The sequence below is a fragment of the Oryctolagus cuniculus genome, chromosome 9 (assembly GCF_964237555.1).
Source record: "Oryctolagus cuniculus chromosome 9, mOryCun1.1, whole genome shotgun sequence".
In the NCBI taxonomy this organism is placed as follows: domain Eukaryota; kingdom Metazoa; phylum Chordata; class Mammalia; order Lagomorpha; family Leporidae; genus Oryctolagus; species Oryctolagus cuniculus.
Genome location: NC_091440.1, coordinates 99703406 through 99722404, shown reverse-complemented (window position 1 = coordinate 99722404; position 18999 = coordinate 99703406). Strand labels below are relative to the sequence as shown.

Sequence of the window (18999 nt, the reverse complement as noted above, 5' to 3'; positions counted from 1 at the left end):
ACCACTCCCCAAATGGCCACAATGGCCAGGGCTGAGACAGACCAAAGCCAGGAACAAGGAGCCTCATCCAGGTCTCCCACGAGGGTGCAGGGACCCAAGCTCTTGGGCCATCTTCCGCTGCTTTCCCAGGCGCATTAGCAGAGAGCTGGATTGGAAGTACAGCAGCCGGGACATGAACTGGTGCCCATACAGGATGCTGGCATTGCTGGCGGTGGCTTTACCTGCTATGCCACACTGCCAACCCTGGTCAGGCAGTTCTAAACCCAGAGCCTGGCTCCTACAAACGGGGGAGCTTTTTCAGGAACCAGGTGACATTGGACTTAGGCTTAGGACTAATGGAGGCCTTGGACTTGCCTTTCTATCTTTCTGCCTCTTTGCAGGCCTAGATTCTACACCGTACTGTTAAGAGGAGCTCCCTGGTCATGTACACTTTGGTGTGAATTTTAATCACAGTGTGACCCTTTGTCCAGGATGGGGGTGGGGGTGTAGACCTCTAATGCCCATTAGAGAAATTTCCAACAGGTGTGGGAGCAAAGCACTGTAGACCAATGGGTGCCCCCTGCCTAGTCCATGGCGGGGTCAAGGTTCCTGAGCCCAGCCTGACAGTCAGGCTACTGTAGGGCAGCTACCAGCTACCTGCCTTACCAGACGTGGGGAGCAGGAGCAGGTGGTGCACACTTGTGTGTAGCCTTGCTGGACTGTGGCTTGCGCCATGCCCAGGGCTCTGAGCCTGGCACTGTGTCCAGCCTGTGCCATCTCTGGTCCACACTGCAGGTCACTAGAGTGAGTGATTTTGTAGCGGGGGGGACAGAGGATGAGAGGATGGACACCCCCAGTTCCCAGGACCAGCGAATGGATGTGCCAGAGTTTGAACTTAAGTCAGCCTGGCCTCGGCATTCTCCGTGACCCCCACTGGCAGCCTAGGCAGCGTGTACTGCTGAGGGGGATGCTGGGAACAGCACACAGCTTCTAACAGTAGGGAGGCAAACTCCAGGGTTGGGCGGCGGTCCAGGAGAGATGGCTGGGAGCCTCGTTGTCACAGGGAAGGACGCTGAGCAGACCCTGATGGTCTGCACACAGACCTGCCGAGCAGCCTGAGGTCCATAAACTGACCCCAGCTGGGTCATGCACCCTGTGGGCTCTGCCCCCACCCAGGCCCTTGGCCTGAGCCCTCCTCGCTTTGCCACTGTATCCTACTCACTATCCTGCTTCAAGCCCCGACCCCCACTCACTTCCTTCCCGCTCAGCCCTCGGCCTCCAGCAGGTGCCCAGGCTTCCTCGGCAACCCGCTCTGAGTGAGGTCACCAAAGGCCTGCTGCTTGCTGATCCAGTAGACATTTCTGGTCTCATCTCTCGGGACCCCATGGCTTTGGACATAGCCTCCCCACTTTGTCTGGAATCCCAATGTCTCACCTTCCATAACCCTGCATCTCCTGGTTTTCTTTGGGTACTTGGGTTCCCCAGCGTTTGTTGTCACTCATGCCACCATCTCCTTGATACCGCCCACCCTCGGAATTTCAATGCCTACCCCCGTGCTGAGCGCTGTCAGCCCCGTCTCTGCCTGTAAGACTCACACACCCGGTGCCCGTGAACATGTCTTCCCAAACATCATGAAAAGTTTTAAGTACAAGTTTGTGTCTTTCAAGAGAGAGTATGATCGGTGCCTTCTAGAATTGTGCAGTGCACAGCCTGCCCTCTGGCACTCTGCAGCCTTGCAATAGAAACTCACACTCAGCGTAGCCCAAACTATGCCCATGACCTTCCCCCCAACCCCAGTTTCCTCCCCTCGCTTTCCCCATAGTCCCAGTTTCATTCAATGCCATCAGCCTAGCAACCCAAGCTGGAGACCAGGAAGTCATTTTTGCCTGCAAGTCGCTCTGTGCAATCTACCTAGAAATCTATTCCCGATCTCTTCGGCAGGCAGGACTCAGATCCCCTCCCCCAGGGAAGCCTTCCCTCGTCACCACGAGCCTGTCTGAGCTCTGCTGGGACTCCTTCCAGCTAGCACCGGGCTGTTGGTATAGGAAGGGTCTTCCTCCAGCTGGGGGGTTTTGGGTGAGGACTGGGTGTGGCTCCCCGGTGTGGCACAGAATAGGGCCTCAGTAAATATTGAGGGAGCGACTGAAGCAATGAGCACGCAGACAAATTGCTTTTACTCCATCCAGAGAGCCTCAGACGTGGTCCTGTATCCCCAGCCCCAGGCACCTGCGCCTGCTCCAGATGGCAGGACCTTAGAGCATTGCTAGAGGGTGGGCCAGAGGCTGCCCTCAGCTGAAGCAGCTCAGAGCCTACTGCCCGCCTCGCACCTCTTGCTGCCTCTGTGGCGGCTGGGACCTGAGCAGCGGCCTCTGGGGGAAGGATTCATCAAGGAGCCACGGCAAGGCCTGGGTAGTTCCTGTCTCATCCTTGGAGTATCTGGCATGGCTTGCACTGCCTGCCGTCTCTCTGTTCTCCACCCTCCAGCCAGAGCCCTTGGGGACTTGGGGTCAGGCTTGGCTCTGGGCTCTGCAGCCCCTGCCCATGCCCCTCAGCAGGAAACCCCCGAGGTCACCATGAGCTCAGCAGGGCTCCGGATCTCCTGCCCTGGCCAGGCCCGCAGCTTTAGGGACAGCTCCTTGAGTGGCATGTGAGAGTGTGTATGTGCATGTGTGTGCACGCATGTGTGTGAGGGGTCTTCAACAAGTTCATGGAATATTATGAAGAAATGTGTCCAACTTCAGAATTTTCTGCAGTGCAATAAACTGAACTTCTTATTTCATTGTCCTGCAAACATGTGTGTGCACATGTGAATCTCTGTGTGTATTGTGTGTGTGTGTCTCTGTGATTGTGTGCATGTGAATCAGTGGGTGTGTATATGTGTAGACATTCGGTTTGCATGTGTATGTCTATGTGCATGTGGGTCTGGGCACGTGTGTTCACACGTGTGCTTTCCTCGTCCGGCAGGGTGAAGCTGTGGGCGGACACCTTCGGCAGAGACCTGTATAACACGGTGACCAAATACTCGGGCTCCCTCTTGCTGCAGAAGGTCAGTAACCACCTCCGGGAGTGCCTGTGTGGTCCCAGGCAGCCAGCCTGTGGCGTCTCCGTCTTCACAGGGACGAGGCACTCTCAGTGGCGCCGCTGTGAGGGGCCTTGGAGATCATCTAATCCAATCCCCTCATTTTCACATGGGGAAACTGGGAGAAGGCGGGCAGGGGAGGAGCAGGTCTCTCACCTGTTGGGGTGGAGCCTCAGAGCACAGGGCCCAGGGGCTGCTCAGGTGGAAGGAGCAGGTGGGTGGACTGCAGCCCCCGGGTCGAAAGCACAGCCCCCTCCTTAGTTATTGTTACAGCACGGGCAGACCTACGGCTGGCCGGTCCCCTTACCTACAGGTTTTGTAACCGCCAGGGCAGCTGCACCAGCTGCGAGCCCGGCCCCGCGGTTGCTGTGCGCTCAGGGCTTTACTCTCACCGCAGCTCCACAAGGCTGCCCATCTGGCAAACGATGCTGGTTCTCCGGATCTGACGCCTGCCTCTGACCACACTGCAGCTCCTCCCCTCCTCCCAGGCTCCGCCCTGGGAGCAGGCCTAGCTGGGGAGCCCCCAGAAGTGCTGGCTAACACCTCAGCTCCCACGCGGAGCGCACACCTGCATTGCAAAGCTCCGCCCCGTTGATTTGCACTTGAGCGCCCTCCCCAGGCCCAGAGCAGGAGGACAGAGGGGCAGTGGCGTGGCTGTTCTGGGTGGGAGTGTTCTTCTCTAGAGTCTATGCCCTCTAGAGAGTTCTCTGACGCTATGTAAATACTACAGCTTACAAATGAGCACGTGCCTGAGGTTGCAGAGCTGGGTCAATGGCGTTCGTTCGTGATACACACCCTCGGGGAGATGGCGCCAAACAGGCCCACTGAGTAAACTGGAGCCGGTTCTCCAGGCTCTCCCAGCCCACTGGCAGCTTGGCAGGCAGCCATCGGCATACCCTGAGCTGTGACTGTGTCCAGAGGGTGAGAATTGAGGTCCACGTGGATGTGTGCAGGCCTCAGAGGAGCACAAAGAACATGGGCGTGGACGCCTGGGACACCTGACCTCTGCAGGCTCCCTGCACACTGGCTGTTGACCTTCGTCAAGTTCATTGACTCCTCTGGGCCCCAGCCTACTCCCTTGTTGAGTTGTTAACCAAACATGTCCAGAGGCCCTGGGACACAGAGGGCAGTGGAGAAGAGGCAGCTGGTGTTTAGTGTGGTACTAACATTATTACCAGGGAGATTCCGCAAGGAGGTGAACGCGGGCCTTGCATCCAGTTGAGAGAACAAGGTTTCACCTGTGGGAGCGCGGTCACGGAGAGAATGGAATCAGGTGCAAACAGCCTGGTCCAAAACCATACATGGCCCCCTCCCCCACTTTGCCTGGGCAGAAATACAAGGACGTGGAGTCCAGCCTGAAGATCCAGGAGGTGGATGGCTTGGAGCTGGTGAGGAAGTTCTCGGAGGACATGGAGAACATGCTGCGGCGGAAAGTCGAGGCTGTCAAGGTGCTCCAGCCAAGCGCCCCGGCCCCGTCTCCCCTCCTGTCCCCCCTGCTCCCCAGAGGGTGAGGCCGGCCTCCCCAGTTCTTTGGTCTTGGGTGGCCCAATTCCTGGCTGGGTGGAGCAGGGACCATGAACGCCCAGCCCCACAGTGCCTACTGGCTTACCTCCACCAGGTTCCCACAGGCATGGGGAGACACTGCACATCGGGGAGGGGGACACCAGGCCTGGGGGTGTCCACTGAAAGAATCCGCTGAGTGCAAGGTGCACATGCACCTCTTCTTCCAGATGTCTGGGTGCCTTCGGAGCTCCTGGGGACCACGAAGCTTGGGTCCTTTAAGGCCAAAGGGGAAGAGAGGAAGGGGGAACAGAGGAGAGGAAGCGGGGAGCCTTGCTCTGGGCACGTACCTGGGAGTCGTGGCCGGGCTACATGGTAACGTCATGGCTGACTTTCCGAGGACCCCTTTACCCATTCTCTCTCCTGCTGTGTCCCGCCTCTCAGAGTCTGGTGGAGGCTGCCGAGGAGGCCGACCTGAGGCATGAATTCAATGCATCTCTGGTGGTGAGTCCTGCTCCTGCCGCTGGTGCCAGGAGGGTTCCATGACTGCTTCCTCGACGCCCACCGAGAACGAGATACCCAAGGGAAGCCGGCTTTCTAGGAGGAGAAAGTGCAGCTGGCCTCGTGGCTCTGGAGATTCACAGTCCAAGATCGGCAGCCCCAGTGGTCAGGCATCTGGTGTCCCGAGGCAGCAGGGCATTGCCCACGTGTCTATCTTTCCTAACAAAGTTGTCAGGATGCCCTTGTGGGGCTCAGCCCACCTGATCAGACCCCAAAGGCCTCACCCCCTCAGTGCTAATAACCCACATGGGATCTGGGGGGACACGCACACTAATATCCGAGCTGTAGCATCACAGGGGTGATGGCTGCGGTGTATAGCAGCAAAGCGCTGGGGTGAGCTGTGTTCTTGACCCTGAGAATCTCACAGATTGAATAACTCCAGCACAAGGCCTATGGAAAGTCGAGACAGGTCTTGGGGCATTATGGGATACAGACTAAAGGAGGGGAGGGGCCACAGAAACCCCTGCAGATGGAACCATATGAGGAGAGAGGTGTCTGGGTGAGGACCAGAGCAGGCACAGAGCAGGGATCTCTAGGCTGAGGGAGAAGACACAGAAATAAGAAGTGGAGGCAATAGTGGGTAGTCAGCTCCATGTGTGCGGAGGATGGTGAAGAAGAAAGTGGCCTGGGAAAGGTAGGCTGGGGGCAGATGGTGGGAGCCTTGAATGCCAGGGTAGGCAGGGGAGGAACACAGCAGGGGCAGGTGCACCTTTGCACGCTGATGCTGACAGTGGCACTAGGAACAGGGAGCTAGGGGGCCAGGGGGTGTTGCAGTGACAGTCCTGGTGGGTGTTCAGGGTGTGACCCCGGGAGTGACAGGCAGGTAACTCATACACACCCTCCAGCAGTGCACGAGAGGCAGAGAGTCACCTGCTGCTCCTCCGAGAGGCTGAGGCCCCTGGCCTGGAGCCCCCTCAGACCCCCTCTGGGTCCAGGGGCCCTGCCAGACTGGAGGAAAGGCTGGCGCTCAGGAAGCTGTCTTTATCTTTGTCTCCCTATGAGTCAGCCGCTGCCCGTCTCTGGCTCCCACTCCAGCTGCATCACGCACTGAACCCAATGGAGAAGAAATAGGACAACTTACACAAAAGGCTCATCCAATCAGCCAGCTGCTGCAGTTACCTGGCTGTGTCCTGTCCCCAAGTCACCCCAACCATTGTGGGGACCCTCCCCATGCCACTGCCATCTGGTCCCCACCCTCTGACACCACCATTTCTCTCTCTCTCTCTCTTGCTCTCGCTCTCTCTGGCTCTGTGCGCCACTGGGTCTGGCTGTCCCTGTCCACCCGCAGTTTAACTACTATAACTCAGTCCTGGTCAACGAGAGGGATGAGAAGGGCAACTACGTGGAGCTGGGGGCCGAGCTGGTGCTAGAGCCCAATGCGCACTTCAGCAACCTGAGGGTGAACACCTCGGTCAGCAGTGTGCAGCTGCCCACCAATGTGTACAACAAAGGTGGGTGCCCCGCCCGGCTGGGTGCTGGAGAGCACAGGGCGGCAATGGGGTGGGGGTAGGAGGGCTTTTCACGATGTTGCCCCCATTTCCTGGCAAGCCCCATGGGGTCATAAATGGCCTTTGCAACCTGCTTGACTGAGGATGAAGACAGAAAGGATTCTACCCAGGCCTGGGCTGCAGGGAACTCCATGTGGCTGGGTTAGAGGGTGTGAGCATGGCTGTTCAAGTGAACTGTGCAGGACATCACTGCAGGGTTACGTGTGTGTGTGTGTGTGTGTGTGTGTGTGCACGCATGAGGCTGAGCCTGTGGAGGTTTGATCACTGTTGGTGATGACTCAGTTTCCCCTATGGTTCCTTCTATAATCTCACCTTTCAGACCCGGATATTTTAAATGGAGTCTACATGTCAGAAGCCTTGAACCCTGTCTTCGTGGAGAACTTCCAGAGGGACCCTACCTTGACCTGGCAGTATTTTGGCAGCTCAACCGGATTCTTCAGGATCTATCCAGGTAGGGGCATTGGCGGCATGGAATGGACGGTGGATCCCAGCACTCCGTCCCACAGTGAGTGAGGCCAGCCTCCCAGCCAAAGGAGCCTCCAGCCCACCCTTGACCCTCCTCACCACAGCTTGCTCATAGAGAGTTCTTGAGTGGCAGATGAATGATGAAAGTGTTGAACAGCCACTGGCAGCCCACGTTAAGCCTCTGTCCTGAAAAACACCATGGGAGATGCAAGGGAAGGCAAAACAATGCTTTGTTTTCAGAAGGTTACATCGATTGGAAAAGCAAGGCGTCCTCACGGGAGATGTCGCACAGCCGTATAGGAGGTGTCACCAGCGCTGTGTGATCGGGGGCCAGCCCCCCAGTAAAGGTGGAGAGGGCAGCCATCCGCCATGGGCTTGCAGGAGCTCTGTCTCCTTTCATTTCTCATGTGGAATAGGGCGCCTCCACACTTCACACCCCACCAGCTTTGTATTTCAGCACATTGTCCAGAAAGCCTTAAAGTTGCCCCGTTTTCTGAGACAGGAATCACAAAGGCCCTGAAGGACCACTCTTTGTCCGTGGTCCTGTGGCGCACGGAGACCTCAGAGCTTGGGCTGTCCCAGTGTTTGGCATGCCCCACCTCACATTTCTCTGCCAGAAATACACAGCCAGCCTTGGGTTCCACCTCTGGTCTCTGCAGCCTGAATGAATAGGTCCATCTCTCCTCCATGCCACCTCCGGAAGGCAGCCCCTGACCCCTCACGTCCTCTACAGGGCACAAGTGCTGCAAATACAATGGATCTTCCAGAAGGGCATGCAAAATGTGCTTTATGAAAACACTCGGGCCGGCGCCGCGGCTCACTAGGCTAATCTTCCACCTTGCGGCGCTGGCACACCGGGTTCTAGTCCCGGTCGGGGCGCCGGATTCTGTCCCGGTTGCCCCTTTTCCAGGCCAGCTCTCTGCTGTGGCCAGGGAAGTGCAGTGGAGGATGGCCCAGGTGCTTGGGCCCTGCACCCCATGGGAGACCAGGATAAGTACCTGGCTCCTGCCATCGGATCAGCGTGGTGTGCCGGCCACAGCGCGCTGGCCGCGGCGGCCATTGGAGGGTGAACCAACGGCAAAGGAAGACCTTTCTCTCTGTCTCTCTCTCACACTGTCCACTCTGCCTGTCAAAAAAATAAAAAAAAAAAAAAAAAGAAAGAAAGAAAACACTCGGGGGGCTGGTGCTGCGGCATAGAGGGTAAAGCCAGCCATATGGGCGCCAGCTGGAGTTCTGGCTGTTCCACTTCCAACCCAGCTCTCTGCTATGGCCTGGGAAAGCAGCAGAAGATGGTCCAGGTCTTTGGGTCCCTGCACCTGCACGGGAGACCTGGAGAAAGCCCCTGGCTCCGGGCTTTGAATTGGCACAGTTCCAGCCGTTGCAGCCTTCTGGGGAGTGAACCAGTAGATGGAAGACCTCTCTCTCTCTCTCTCTCGCTGCCTCTCCTTCTCTCTCTGTGTAACTCTTTCAAATAAATAAATAAATCTTCAAAAATAAAACACTGCATAAATTTCAAATTTTTTGTACCAAAATAAATTTATTTTTTAAAAAAAGATTGATTTATTTGAAAGGCAGAGAGAGATCTTTCATCCACTGGCATCACAAGTGGTGTCAGCCCACTGCACCACAACACCAGCCCCTTTGCTGTAGCTCTTGATGATAATATATATTACAGTTCTTAAACAGTGTATAGTATGCATTAATAGTATAAATTACAGCTCTTATATTTTTATCCAAGCGAGCAGTCTGTCTCACCAGCTAATAAGTTAAGTGCACTTAACATTTGTTGTAAGTATTGATATACTTGAGGTACTAACATCTTATTTTTAAAATTTCTACTCATCCCAATGCTACTTGTTTGTTCTTTCTCCTTTTTATCTGTTTTTAATAAATAAATCTCTTTTTTAAAAGATTTCTTTAAAATTATTTGAGAGATAGAGTTACAGAGAGAGGTGGAGGCAGAGAAAGGTCTTTCATCTGCTGGTTCACTACCCAAGTGGCCACAGTGGCCAAAGCTGGGCTGATCTGAAACCAACAGCCAGTAACTTCTGGTTCTCCCATGCTGGTGCAGGTGCACTTGGGCCATCTTCTACTGCTTTCCCAGGCCATAGCAGAGAGCTGATCAGAAGAGGAGCAGCCGGGACACCGGTGCGCCGGTCCCCTTTTTGTCTATTTAAATGAGTAAGCTTTTACAATAAATCTCCTCTGGCCTCATGATTTCTCATTTTTATTCTATCAGTTTGAACCTTAACCCTCTATTTCTGTTCTTTCAGTACGCACTCTTGCAATCTTACCAGACATAATTAACACAACAAAAATGTTACAATTAGAATATTTTTATTCTGCTCTCATTCACAGAGGATTTTAGAACTTTGGTGCTTCCTTCCCCCATCCTGACTTCCTGTCTGTTGCCATCTCATACTTGAACTCCTCACCCTGCAATCAGGCACCACCACTGCTCTCTATACACGAGCATGGCCTGTTGTTTACTGTCTTTGTTCACCATTTACTTCATGAATCACGGGCTGCCTTTCCCAGCCCATTTTTGTTCTTCTCCATTTAAGTCTTCCGGAAGTTTCTTTACAAGGACTCTTGGTGATGAACTACTTCAGTTTGTGTTTATCTACACATGTTCCTTCTCATCCTCCCTCCTGAGTGATAGCTTTGCTGGGAATGCAATTCAAAATTAGCAGTTCCTTTCTCCACACCTTCAAACTGTTTTCCCACTGTCGCCTGGCTTCTGCTGATGTTGAGAAAATCTGTTACCACTTGAAGTGCGGTTCCTTTGTGGGTGTCTTGCTCTTTCTGGCTGCTTTCATTTGCCTTTGAAGTCCCGGAGTTTCACTACTGTGTCTACATGTGGATGTCTGCTCCGTCCTGCTGGGCTGCTCTGTCCTGCTGGGCTGCTCCGTCCTGCTGGGCTGCTCCCTGCTTCCTGGCTCTGTGTCATCATGAGTGGGATTTATCAGTTCTAGAACATTTGCCTGCATAGTCTCTTTCACTACTGCTTTTCCTTCTCATTCTCACTTTCCTCTTTCTGTGTCTCCAGTAAGATGTATATTAAACCCTTTCATTCTAGCCTCAACAGGATTCTGGATACATCTCCCAAATATGAATTTTCTCATTATCTTACCCATTTAATCAATTTTTCACCTGAAATTGTTTTTAAGATTTACTTTTATTTATTTGGAAGGCAGAGAGAGAGAGAGAGAGAGAGAGAGAGAGTCTTCCAACCGCTGATTCACAACCCAAATGGTCACAATGGATAGGGCTGGGTCAGGCAGAAGCCAGGAGCTCAGAACTCCATCCAGGTCTCCCATGTGGGTGCAGGGGCCATCTTCCGCTGCTTTCCCAGGCCATTATGGGGAGCGGGAACAGGAGTGGAGAAGCTGGGACCTGTACTATACGCGCATATGAGAAGTCTGCAAGGCCGGCACCACGGCTCAACAGGTTAATCCTCCGTCTAGCGGTGCCGCCACACCAGGTTCTAGTCCCGGTCGGGGCGCCGGATTCTGTCCCGGTTGCCCCTCTTCCAGGCCAGCTCTCTGCTGTGGCCCGGGAGTGCAGTGGAGGATGGCCCAAGTGCTTGGGCCCTGCACCCCATGGGAGACCAGGAGAAGCACCTGGCTCCTGGCTTCGGATCAGCACGGTGCGCCGGCCGCAGCGGCCATTGGCAGGTGAACCAACGGCAAAGGAAGACCTTTATCTCTGTCTGTCTGTCTGTCTGTCTCTCTCTCTCACTGTCCACTCTATCAAAAAAAAATTTTTTTAATTAAAAAAAAAAGTCTGCATCTCAGGTGGTGGCTTAACCCACTGCACCTCAGCGCCAGCCCCATCAGTTAAAAATGTGTAAGGCTGTGTCTTCGTTCCTGATTGTCCCTCATTGTACACTCTTCTTGCTTCGACGTGTTCTTCTCAGACACTCCTGTTCCGTATCCATGTCTGGCAGTTCCAACATCGGGGACTGACAGCTCTTGGTTCTGCTGCACCTCCCCCCCAGGGGCCTGCTCCTTCTGTATTGGGTAGTCTTTGCTTGTGAGGTTGTGCTGCTCTGCAATCTGCGGAACCTGCAGTCCTGTTTGAGAATCCTCAAGAGGGTTCACTTCTGATTCCACTTGGACCCACAGCTAGGACCACCAACGCCCTTGGCTAAGATTGGGAGTAAGAGCCAAAAACCTCAGACTCAGCTTCTTTTCTTCATTGCTGTTCCAAGGATCGAATTCCCCATGAGCATGGCACTATTAAGAATGTGGCTTTGGGGCCGGCGCCATGGCACAGTAGGTTAATCTTCCACCTGTGGTGCCAGCACCCCATATGGGCACCGGTTCTAGTCCTGGCTGCTCCTCTTCTGGTCCAGATCTCTGCTATGGCCTGGGAGGGTAGTAGAAGATGGCCCAAGTCCTTGGGCCCCTGCACCCACATGGGAGACTAGGAAGAAGCTCCTGGCTCCTGGCTTTGGATTGGCGCAGCTCCAGCCATTGCTGCCATTTGGGAACTGAACCAACGGAAGGAAGATCTTTCTCTCTGTCTCTCCCTCTCACTGTCTGTAACTCTACTTCTCAAGTAAAATAAATAAAATATATAAAAAAAAGAATGTGGCTCTCTTCCTGTGTGGGTCTAGATGTGACTCATGTGGCTGCAACACTGCCCAGTTCTGGTCTCGCTTCCTTCTTTCAAGGCCTTTGCTCCTGGCTGTCCTGGCCTCTACATTCACCCTTGGAACTCTGTTCTCATTTTCTTGGTTTCAAGAGAATTGTCCCTGAAAATCTGTCTTTTGGGAGACCAACAATGCCTGCAAAGGTACCCGCCACCTGCAGTCCGACTGCAATGGCCTTGGGGATTTGCTAACGATACTGCGACCATTTTTCTTTTTTTTCCTATCCCAAGCACAACTCATTAAAATTTCCCCCGTTTTCATTTCTGAAGTTTGAACCCAGTATTCCCCATTATGAGAGTCGGGGCAACCTCACTGAGCCAGTAAGACAACCAGCCTTTGTTTCCCCAGGTATAAAATGGACACCTGATGAGAATGGAGTCATTGCATTCGACTGCCGAAACCGTGGCTGGTAAGAGCCCCTGGGGACAGGTCTCTGGACCTGGCATTTCTCTTAGAGGTATTTTGCCCGGGTCTCCTCTACTCCCCTCCACCCACCCCTCATGCCATTTGGGTTAAACCTGGAGTGGGAAGAGTTGCCAGCTGCACTCCTGCCGCCCCCCCCCCCCCCAGCTTCCCCTGCTCCAGGCCTCGTCCCATTCGCCTGCATTCATTCAGCCTGCTGCTGGGGCACTGAGCTGTCTCCAGACCTACCCTCTGTCAGGCTAGCCTCTCCCACAAGGCCCCTTTTCTGGCAGATTTGTAGCAGATTCTAAGAGCAGAATCCAGATTCCCCCCACCACCACCACCACCAACCCCTGTTCCTGCTGCCAGCCCCTCAGGGATCCTAACTGGTCTAAACCAAAAAGGACGAAGGTCACCTCTAGGACTGCCCATCAGGTGGGCAGTCCCAACCACTGCCTTTGGAACTGGGTTGAGTGACAGAGTATTGACCTGAACCCTGGGTGCCCTCGGACCAGAATCCAAATATAAATAACAAGACTTTGGCTTTCCCATGCATGGCCTGTGCTTTTCTTCCCACTAAAGGTACATCCAGGCTGCTACTTCTCCCAAGGACATAGTGATCCTGGTGGACGTGAGCGGCAGCATGAAGGGGCTGAGGATGACTATTGCCAAGCACACCATCGCCACCATCTTGGACACCTTGGGAGAGAATGACTTTGTTAACATCATCGCCGTGAGTGTTCTTTCTGCTTGCGCACCGCTCCCCCATTGCTCCAGAAAAGTCTTTCCCCCACTCTGAAAGGATTCTTCCTTTGGGAGCTGGGGCTCCTGGCCCACGCCAGGTTCTGCCCAAGGATGGGCGTCAAGGGGTCCATGAGTTCCCGAGTTCTGCATGAAAGGTCAACATCTGTCTGGCTGAGCCCACATCTTTCATCCGTTTCCAAGAAGACTCAGGATCGAACAAAAATTGAGGGCCACTGGGCCAGGAAAATGTCCCCAGACCAGGGTTGAGGGAGGAGTTTTATTCATCTATGTATCTTTTTTTTTTTTTTTTTTGACAGGCAGAGTTAGACAGTGAGAGAGAGACATAGAGAAAGGTCTTCCTTCCGTTGGTTCACCCCCCAAATGGCTGCTACGGCCGGCGTGCTGCGCCAATCCAAAGCCAGGAGCCAGGTGCTTCCCCTGGTCTCCCATGCAGGTGCAGGGCCCAAGCACTTGGGCCATCCTCCACTGCACTCCCGGGCCAGAGCAGAGAGCTGGACTGGAAGAGGGGCAACCGGGACTAGAACCCGGGGTGCTGGCACCGCAGGTGGAGGATTAGCCAAGTGAGCCATGGCGCCAGCCTATTTGTTTTTCAAGATTTATTTTACTTATTTGAAAGAGAGTTACAGAGAGAGGTAGAGCCAGAGAGAGAGAGGAGAGAGAAGTTTTCCATCTGCTGGTTCACTCCCCAAGTTGCTGAGCTAATCCAAAGCTAGGAGCCAGGAGCCTCCTCTGGGTCTCCCACATGGGTGCAGGGGCCCAAGGACTTGGGCCATCCTCTGCTGCCTCCCAGGCATACCAGCAGGGAGCTGGGTAAGAAGTAGAGCAGCCGGGACTCAAACCAGCACCCATACAGGATGGCAGCACTGCAGGCTGGGGCTTTAACCCACTGTGCCACAGCACTGGCCCCTTTATGTATCTATATTTAAGATTAATTCATTTGAAAGCCAAAGTGAGAGAGAGAAAGAGGGAGAGAGAGAGACAGGGACATATCTTTCATTCCCCAAATGGCTGCAACGACCAGGGCTAATCCAGGCAGAAGCCAGGAGCCTGGAACTCCATGAGGGTCTCCCACACAGGTGTCAGGAGCCCAAGCACTTGGGCCATCTTCCACTGCTTCCCTAGGCACATTAGCAGGGAGCTGGATTGGAAGTGGAGCAGCCGGGACTTGAACCGGTGCCCATATGGGATGCCAGCATCACCAGCAGCGACTTAACCTGCTGCTCCACAGCACCAGCCCCAAGGGAGGACTTCTAGAATGGAGGCCCAGATGTTCTATGTTCCTTTTTCTCTAGTCAGAAAAAACTGCAAACAACATAGTGTACCTCAAGAGTGCATGACACGGGGACCCAGTGACCCCCTACCCCAACCGCCCCGGGGGCCTCCCTTGAACCTCCCTGCTGGACCCTCACTTTCCAAACTGCCTTTGTCTGTCCCGACCTCTCTGCTTCCTCCCCACAGTATAATGACTACGTCCACTACATCGAGCCTTGTTTTAGAGGCATCCTCGTCCAGGCAGATAGAGACAACCGAGAGGTGAGTGCTGGCTGCAGCCCTGTGCTCTCATCAGGACTGGAGGGCCCTTTTGCTCACTCCCACAGCACCTGCAGAGAGGAGAGGGCAAAGCCGGCTGGTGGTCAGCGGGGCAGACGCACACAGGAAATCGCCCTTGCAGACCTCGGCCACTAACCAGGGCAAAGAGTGAGCAAATGGAGAGTCCACACGGTCCCTTCCTCGGGGCTGGTGTCTGTGCGGGAGACCGGACTCAGTTTCCCCTTTGGCTCTGTCCCCGTGAGGAGTCTCCCCTGAAGGAGCAAGGTTCAAACCTAGTGGGAGCAAATCCTTCTGTCCACAAGAAGACCCAGAAGGCAAAGACCAGGCCACACTTCTTGAAAGGGGGATCCTGCTCCTCAGAGACCCTCCCTCTGTGGCCGGGCAGTCGGGGGCGGCTTCCTCCTGTGTCCTGGCCTGGGTGCCCAGTGCCCTGCAGCTCCTCCTATGAGAGGTTCATCCCTGGTCTCACATGGCTGTCCTCCTGCTGTGGTTGGCCTTGCCCTTGGTGGGGGTAGCTTTGCAGCAGGCCTTTCATGCTCAGTGTATCTGGGGGTTGGGGGCATCCAGAAAGCATCAACTGCAGGACCCAGCCCATGAAATCAGTTCCCTCGTGGAGGAACAGCCCTGCAGCCATGTGCCGGGCACAACTCAATCAAGACAGAGAGGAGGGGTCCCCCGGCCTCTCCCTGTCCTGAGCCCCTCTGCTCACATCCCACCCGTGACAGCATTTCAAACAGCTGGTGGACGAGCTGATGGTCAAAGGCGTGGGGGTCGTGAATCCAGCCCTGAGTGAAGCCTTCCAGATCCTGCAGCAGGTAGGTACCTGTGGCGGAGGAAGCCTGGGAGAGCCGAGGGACTGGGGGGGGAAGGGGTCGGAGGGAAGGGGAGCGGTCACACTGCCTTCCCCTGCCCCACACAGTTCCAAGAAGCCCGGCAAGGCAGCCTGTGCAACCAGGCCATCATGCTCATCACCGACGGGGCTGTGGAGGACTATGAGCCTGTGCTGGAGAAGTTCAACTGGCCCGACCGCAAGGTGGCTCCTGGGGGAGGGGCGGGGCGGGGGACAGCTGGTGGCCCTGATTTCAGTGGTCTCTCCCATCACCCTCATTCACATGAGGGGACTTGAAAGAGTTCACGGAGCATGGAACTGAACAGGTGAGTTTATTCTGGTGCAAAAAAAATTTTGAAATCCATGCTTAGTTTTTTCATAATACACATTTTCCATGAGCTTTAAAAAATATTTGTTTACAAGGCAGAGAGATGGGCCAGCGCCGTGGCTCACTTGGCTAATCCTCTGCCTGCGGCGCCGGTATCCTGGGTTCTAATCCCGGATGGGGCACCAGGTTCTAGTCCCGGTTGCTCCTCTTCTAGTCCAGCTCTCTGCTGTGGCCCGGGAAGGCAGTGGAGGATGGCCCAGGTGCTTGGGTCCCTGCACCCACATAGGAGACCAGGAGGAAGCACCTGGCTCCTGGCTTTGAATAGGCGCAGTGCGCCAGCTGTAGCGGCCATTTTAGGAGTGAACCAACAGAAGAAAGACCTTTCTCTCTGTCTCTCTCACTGTCTAACTCTGCCTGTCAAAAAAAAAAAAAAAAAAAAAAAAAAAAAAAAAAAAAAGGCAGAGAGATGGACAGATACACAAACAGGAGGGGAGACTCCCATCCATTGGTTTACTCCTCAGATGCCGCAAAGCCAGGAATGGGGCATGCGCGAGCTGGGAGATGAGCGCTCAGGCTGGGCTCCTGCTGGAGTGGCAGGGACCCGAGGACTTGGCTCACCACCCGCCTGCTGCCTCCCAGCGCGCATTAGCAGGGAGCTGGAAGCAGAAGTGGAGCCAGAACCGGGGCCTACGCACTCTGATTTGGAATGGAGGGATCCCAAGTGGGGTCTTCACTCCTGTGTCAAACACCCACTCCCCTCATATGCATGGATTTCAGTTTTTTACACCAAAATAAACTTATTTTTAATGTGGTTTTCCATGAAAATTTTGAAGTACTGTTATAGATTCAGGTACATCCTAACTGGAGGTTTCAAAGCTGTGGCAGGCCAAGGCACAGAGGACAGGTGGGAGGGGCTCAGGGAGGTCTCCAGACAGGCGCTGCAGGCGGTGAACCCGAGCCACGAACCTGCTCCGTGATCATCTGACCGACCCTGGGCGCGACACACTGCTGCCTGGGGCTCAGGTCTTCTGTGAGCAAATGGGGGTGAGGTTGGGAGCCAGAGACTGAACGGTGCTGGGCCCACATCTGGATCTCACACAAGTTCTGCTAACGTTTCCCACGGCCGGGAGCATGGCTGCTGAGCCCACATGTGTCTTGCGCGGTAGGTCCGAGTGTTCACTTACCTCATCGGGAGAGAAGTGACTTTTGCTGACCGCATGAAGTGGATCGCTTGCAATAACAAAGGTAAGCAAGGCGGCAGCGGTTAGCTGGAGGCACTGGGTTCCGCGTGTGGGGCCGGGCAGAACAGCAGTGTCCTACCTTCTCCTTTGGCAAAAGCAAACCCAAAGGTAGATTCCTCCACAAAGCCGTGAGTAAATGCCTGACCGCTCCCGCAGCGTCTCTATGTCATGGAGTCGCCAGAAATGAATCCTGGTGCTCTTCTCTCCAGCGTGTGCACGGAGAGCACTCTTTCCAAATAAGGCTTCACACAGAACCGCAAGGTACTCGTAGCACACAGTGAGGCAGGAGCGGGGCCGTCATGTTCAACGCCATCCCTTGCTTCTGTCCCACCTCCACACCCCTTGCAGCAAGCAAAGGGTCATCGTTTTTTCTAGAATAAGAGCTGTGTGCACCAGCCCTCTTGTATCCTCCGGCCAGAACCACAACCTGGGCTTTGCAGTGCCTTGTGGGCTGTTGAGGCAACAAAAATGTGCTGTCTACTGTGTACCTGGCACTGTTCCCGGGGGCTGTGGAGTCCCGAGCGATCAGGGTGAACTCAGGATCAGGCGTGCCCTTGGCGCTGGCCTGCAGGGAGACATCAGCAATGATATGACCAGAAGGGAGCTGTGACGGTGGAGAGACGCAGGGTGGTCCCTGGGCTGGGAACAATGGGAGAGGCACACCCCCGACTGGGGGTGACTGAGACAGGTGTCCCTGACAGAGGGCACAGCGTGCTCAAAGGATCCGAACAAGAGCCTTGCTGGGCGCAGGGAACTGTTCCATCCCTCCAGGGTGGGAGCGTTTTGCAGGAGGTGAAGAGTAATGAGAGCAGAGGGGTAACCACGTACCAAACCATGCTGAGCCTTTTTTTTTTTTTTTAATTTTACCTGAAAGAGTTACAGAGAGGCAGAGGCAGAGAGAGGGAAAGAGCGAGAGAGGGAGAGAGCGAGAGAGAGAAAGGTCTTCCATCCACTGGTTCACTCCCCAATTGGCTGCAACAGCTGGAGCTGGGCCGATCGAAGCCAGGAGCCTGGAGCTTCTTCCGGGTCTCCCACACGGGTGCAGGGGCCCAAGGACTTGGGCCATCTTCTACTGCTTTCGCAGGCCATAGCAGAGAGCTGGATCGGAAGTGGAGCAGCCAGGACTTGAACCGGTGCCCATACCAGCACTGCAGGTGGCGGCTTTACCTGCTACACCACAGTGCCCGGCCCCCTGCTGAGCCTTGTGAGCCAGTTATTCTTTAAACTCCATGGCTGCCATGAAGAGGCTCCAGCATGCACCCCCTACTCAGCTGAGGAAGGCAAGCTGGCCTGGGTGGGGATGAGTCAGGGTCTTGACCTGGGCCCCCGAGGACAGGCTGGAAACTGAGTAATGTGTACAAGATCTCCTGCAGAGCGACTGGGGGGCAGGACCAGGAGAGGGAGAGACACACAGAGGTCTTGCAGTTGAGGTCCTCGCTGCTCCCGTTCCAAGTCCAGGCAGCGTAGGCCTTTGTCTTCCCACCAGCACCACTGGCCTCTAGCTGTGCCCAGGATTGGGCATAACCTTGGGGACGCAGTGTTCCTACAGCCCAGGGAGGTTCACAAACGGGGCCCAGAGCCATGGGCAGCTGGGGCAGGTGCACAGACCCACAACCACCCTCGTTTCCCTCGCCAGGCTACTACACACAGATCTCCACACTGGCGGACGCCCAGGAGAACGTGATGGAGTACCTGCACGTGCTCAGCCGCCCCATGGTCATCAACCACGACCATGACATCATCTGGACAGAGGCCTACATGGACAGCAAGGTGGGACCCTGGTGGCAGCTCCAGGATCAGGGTGGGGGTGCAGCTCCAGAGTTAGCAACCTCAGGGAGTGAGGGGTAATTTCACGCCTCAGAAGAGGGGTGAAAAGCCATGCCGACAGTGAATAAATGTGTCTTGGGTGCATTTTCTCCTCCTCAGTCCACAAACAGCACCATTGCCTGTGTGCTGCCCCTGGACGTACAGACCTCTGCTCCCAGCAGACCTGCCCAGGGCCACTCCCCCTGAGCAGGGCTCCTGTACCACATTTGCTCCCCACCCCATATCCTCTTTCTTCCCTCTATCTGTTGGCTGTGGTCATGCCAAGGGAACTGGCAAAGTGACAGTTCTCAGAACTCTGGGATCTAGG

At 55.0% G+C, this 18999-nt stretch overlaps 1 protein-coding gene across 4 annotated transcripts in view; it reads left to right on the top strand.

Moving 5' to 3' along the window:
* Positions 1-18999, top strand: part of CACNA2D4 (calcium voltage-gated channel auxiliary subunit alpha2delta 4) — a 107826-nt gene that overhangs the window by 748 nt on the left and 88079 nt on the right. For all 4 annotated transcript variants that reach the window (XM_070049271.1, XM_070049272.1, XM_070049273.1 and 1 more), the window contains exons 2-13: positions 2944-3025; positions 4390-4506; positions 5003-5062; positions 6408-6570; positions 6947-7078; positions 12098-12158; positions 12734-12884; positions 14375-14449; positions 15193-15282; positions 15387-15500; positions 16791-16869; positions 18502-18635. In XM_070049271.1, coding sequence (XP_069905372.1) covers positions 2944-3025; positions 4390-4506; positions 5003-5062; positions 6408-6570; positions 6947-7078; positions 12098-12158; positions 12734-12884; positions 14375-14449; positions 15193-15282; positions 15387-15500; positions 16791-16869; positions 18502-18635 — 1258 coding nt within the window. The remainder of the gene's footprint in view (positions 1-2943; positions 3026-4389; positions 4507-5002; positions 5063-6407; positions 6571-6946; positions 7079-12097; positions 12159-12733; positions 12885-14374; positions 14450-15192; positions 15283-15386; positions 15501-16790; positions 16870-18501; positions 18636-18999) is intronic.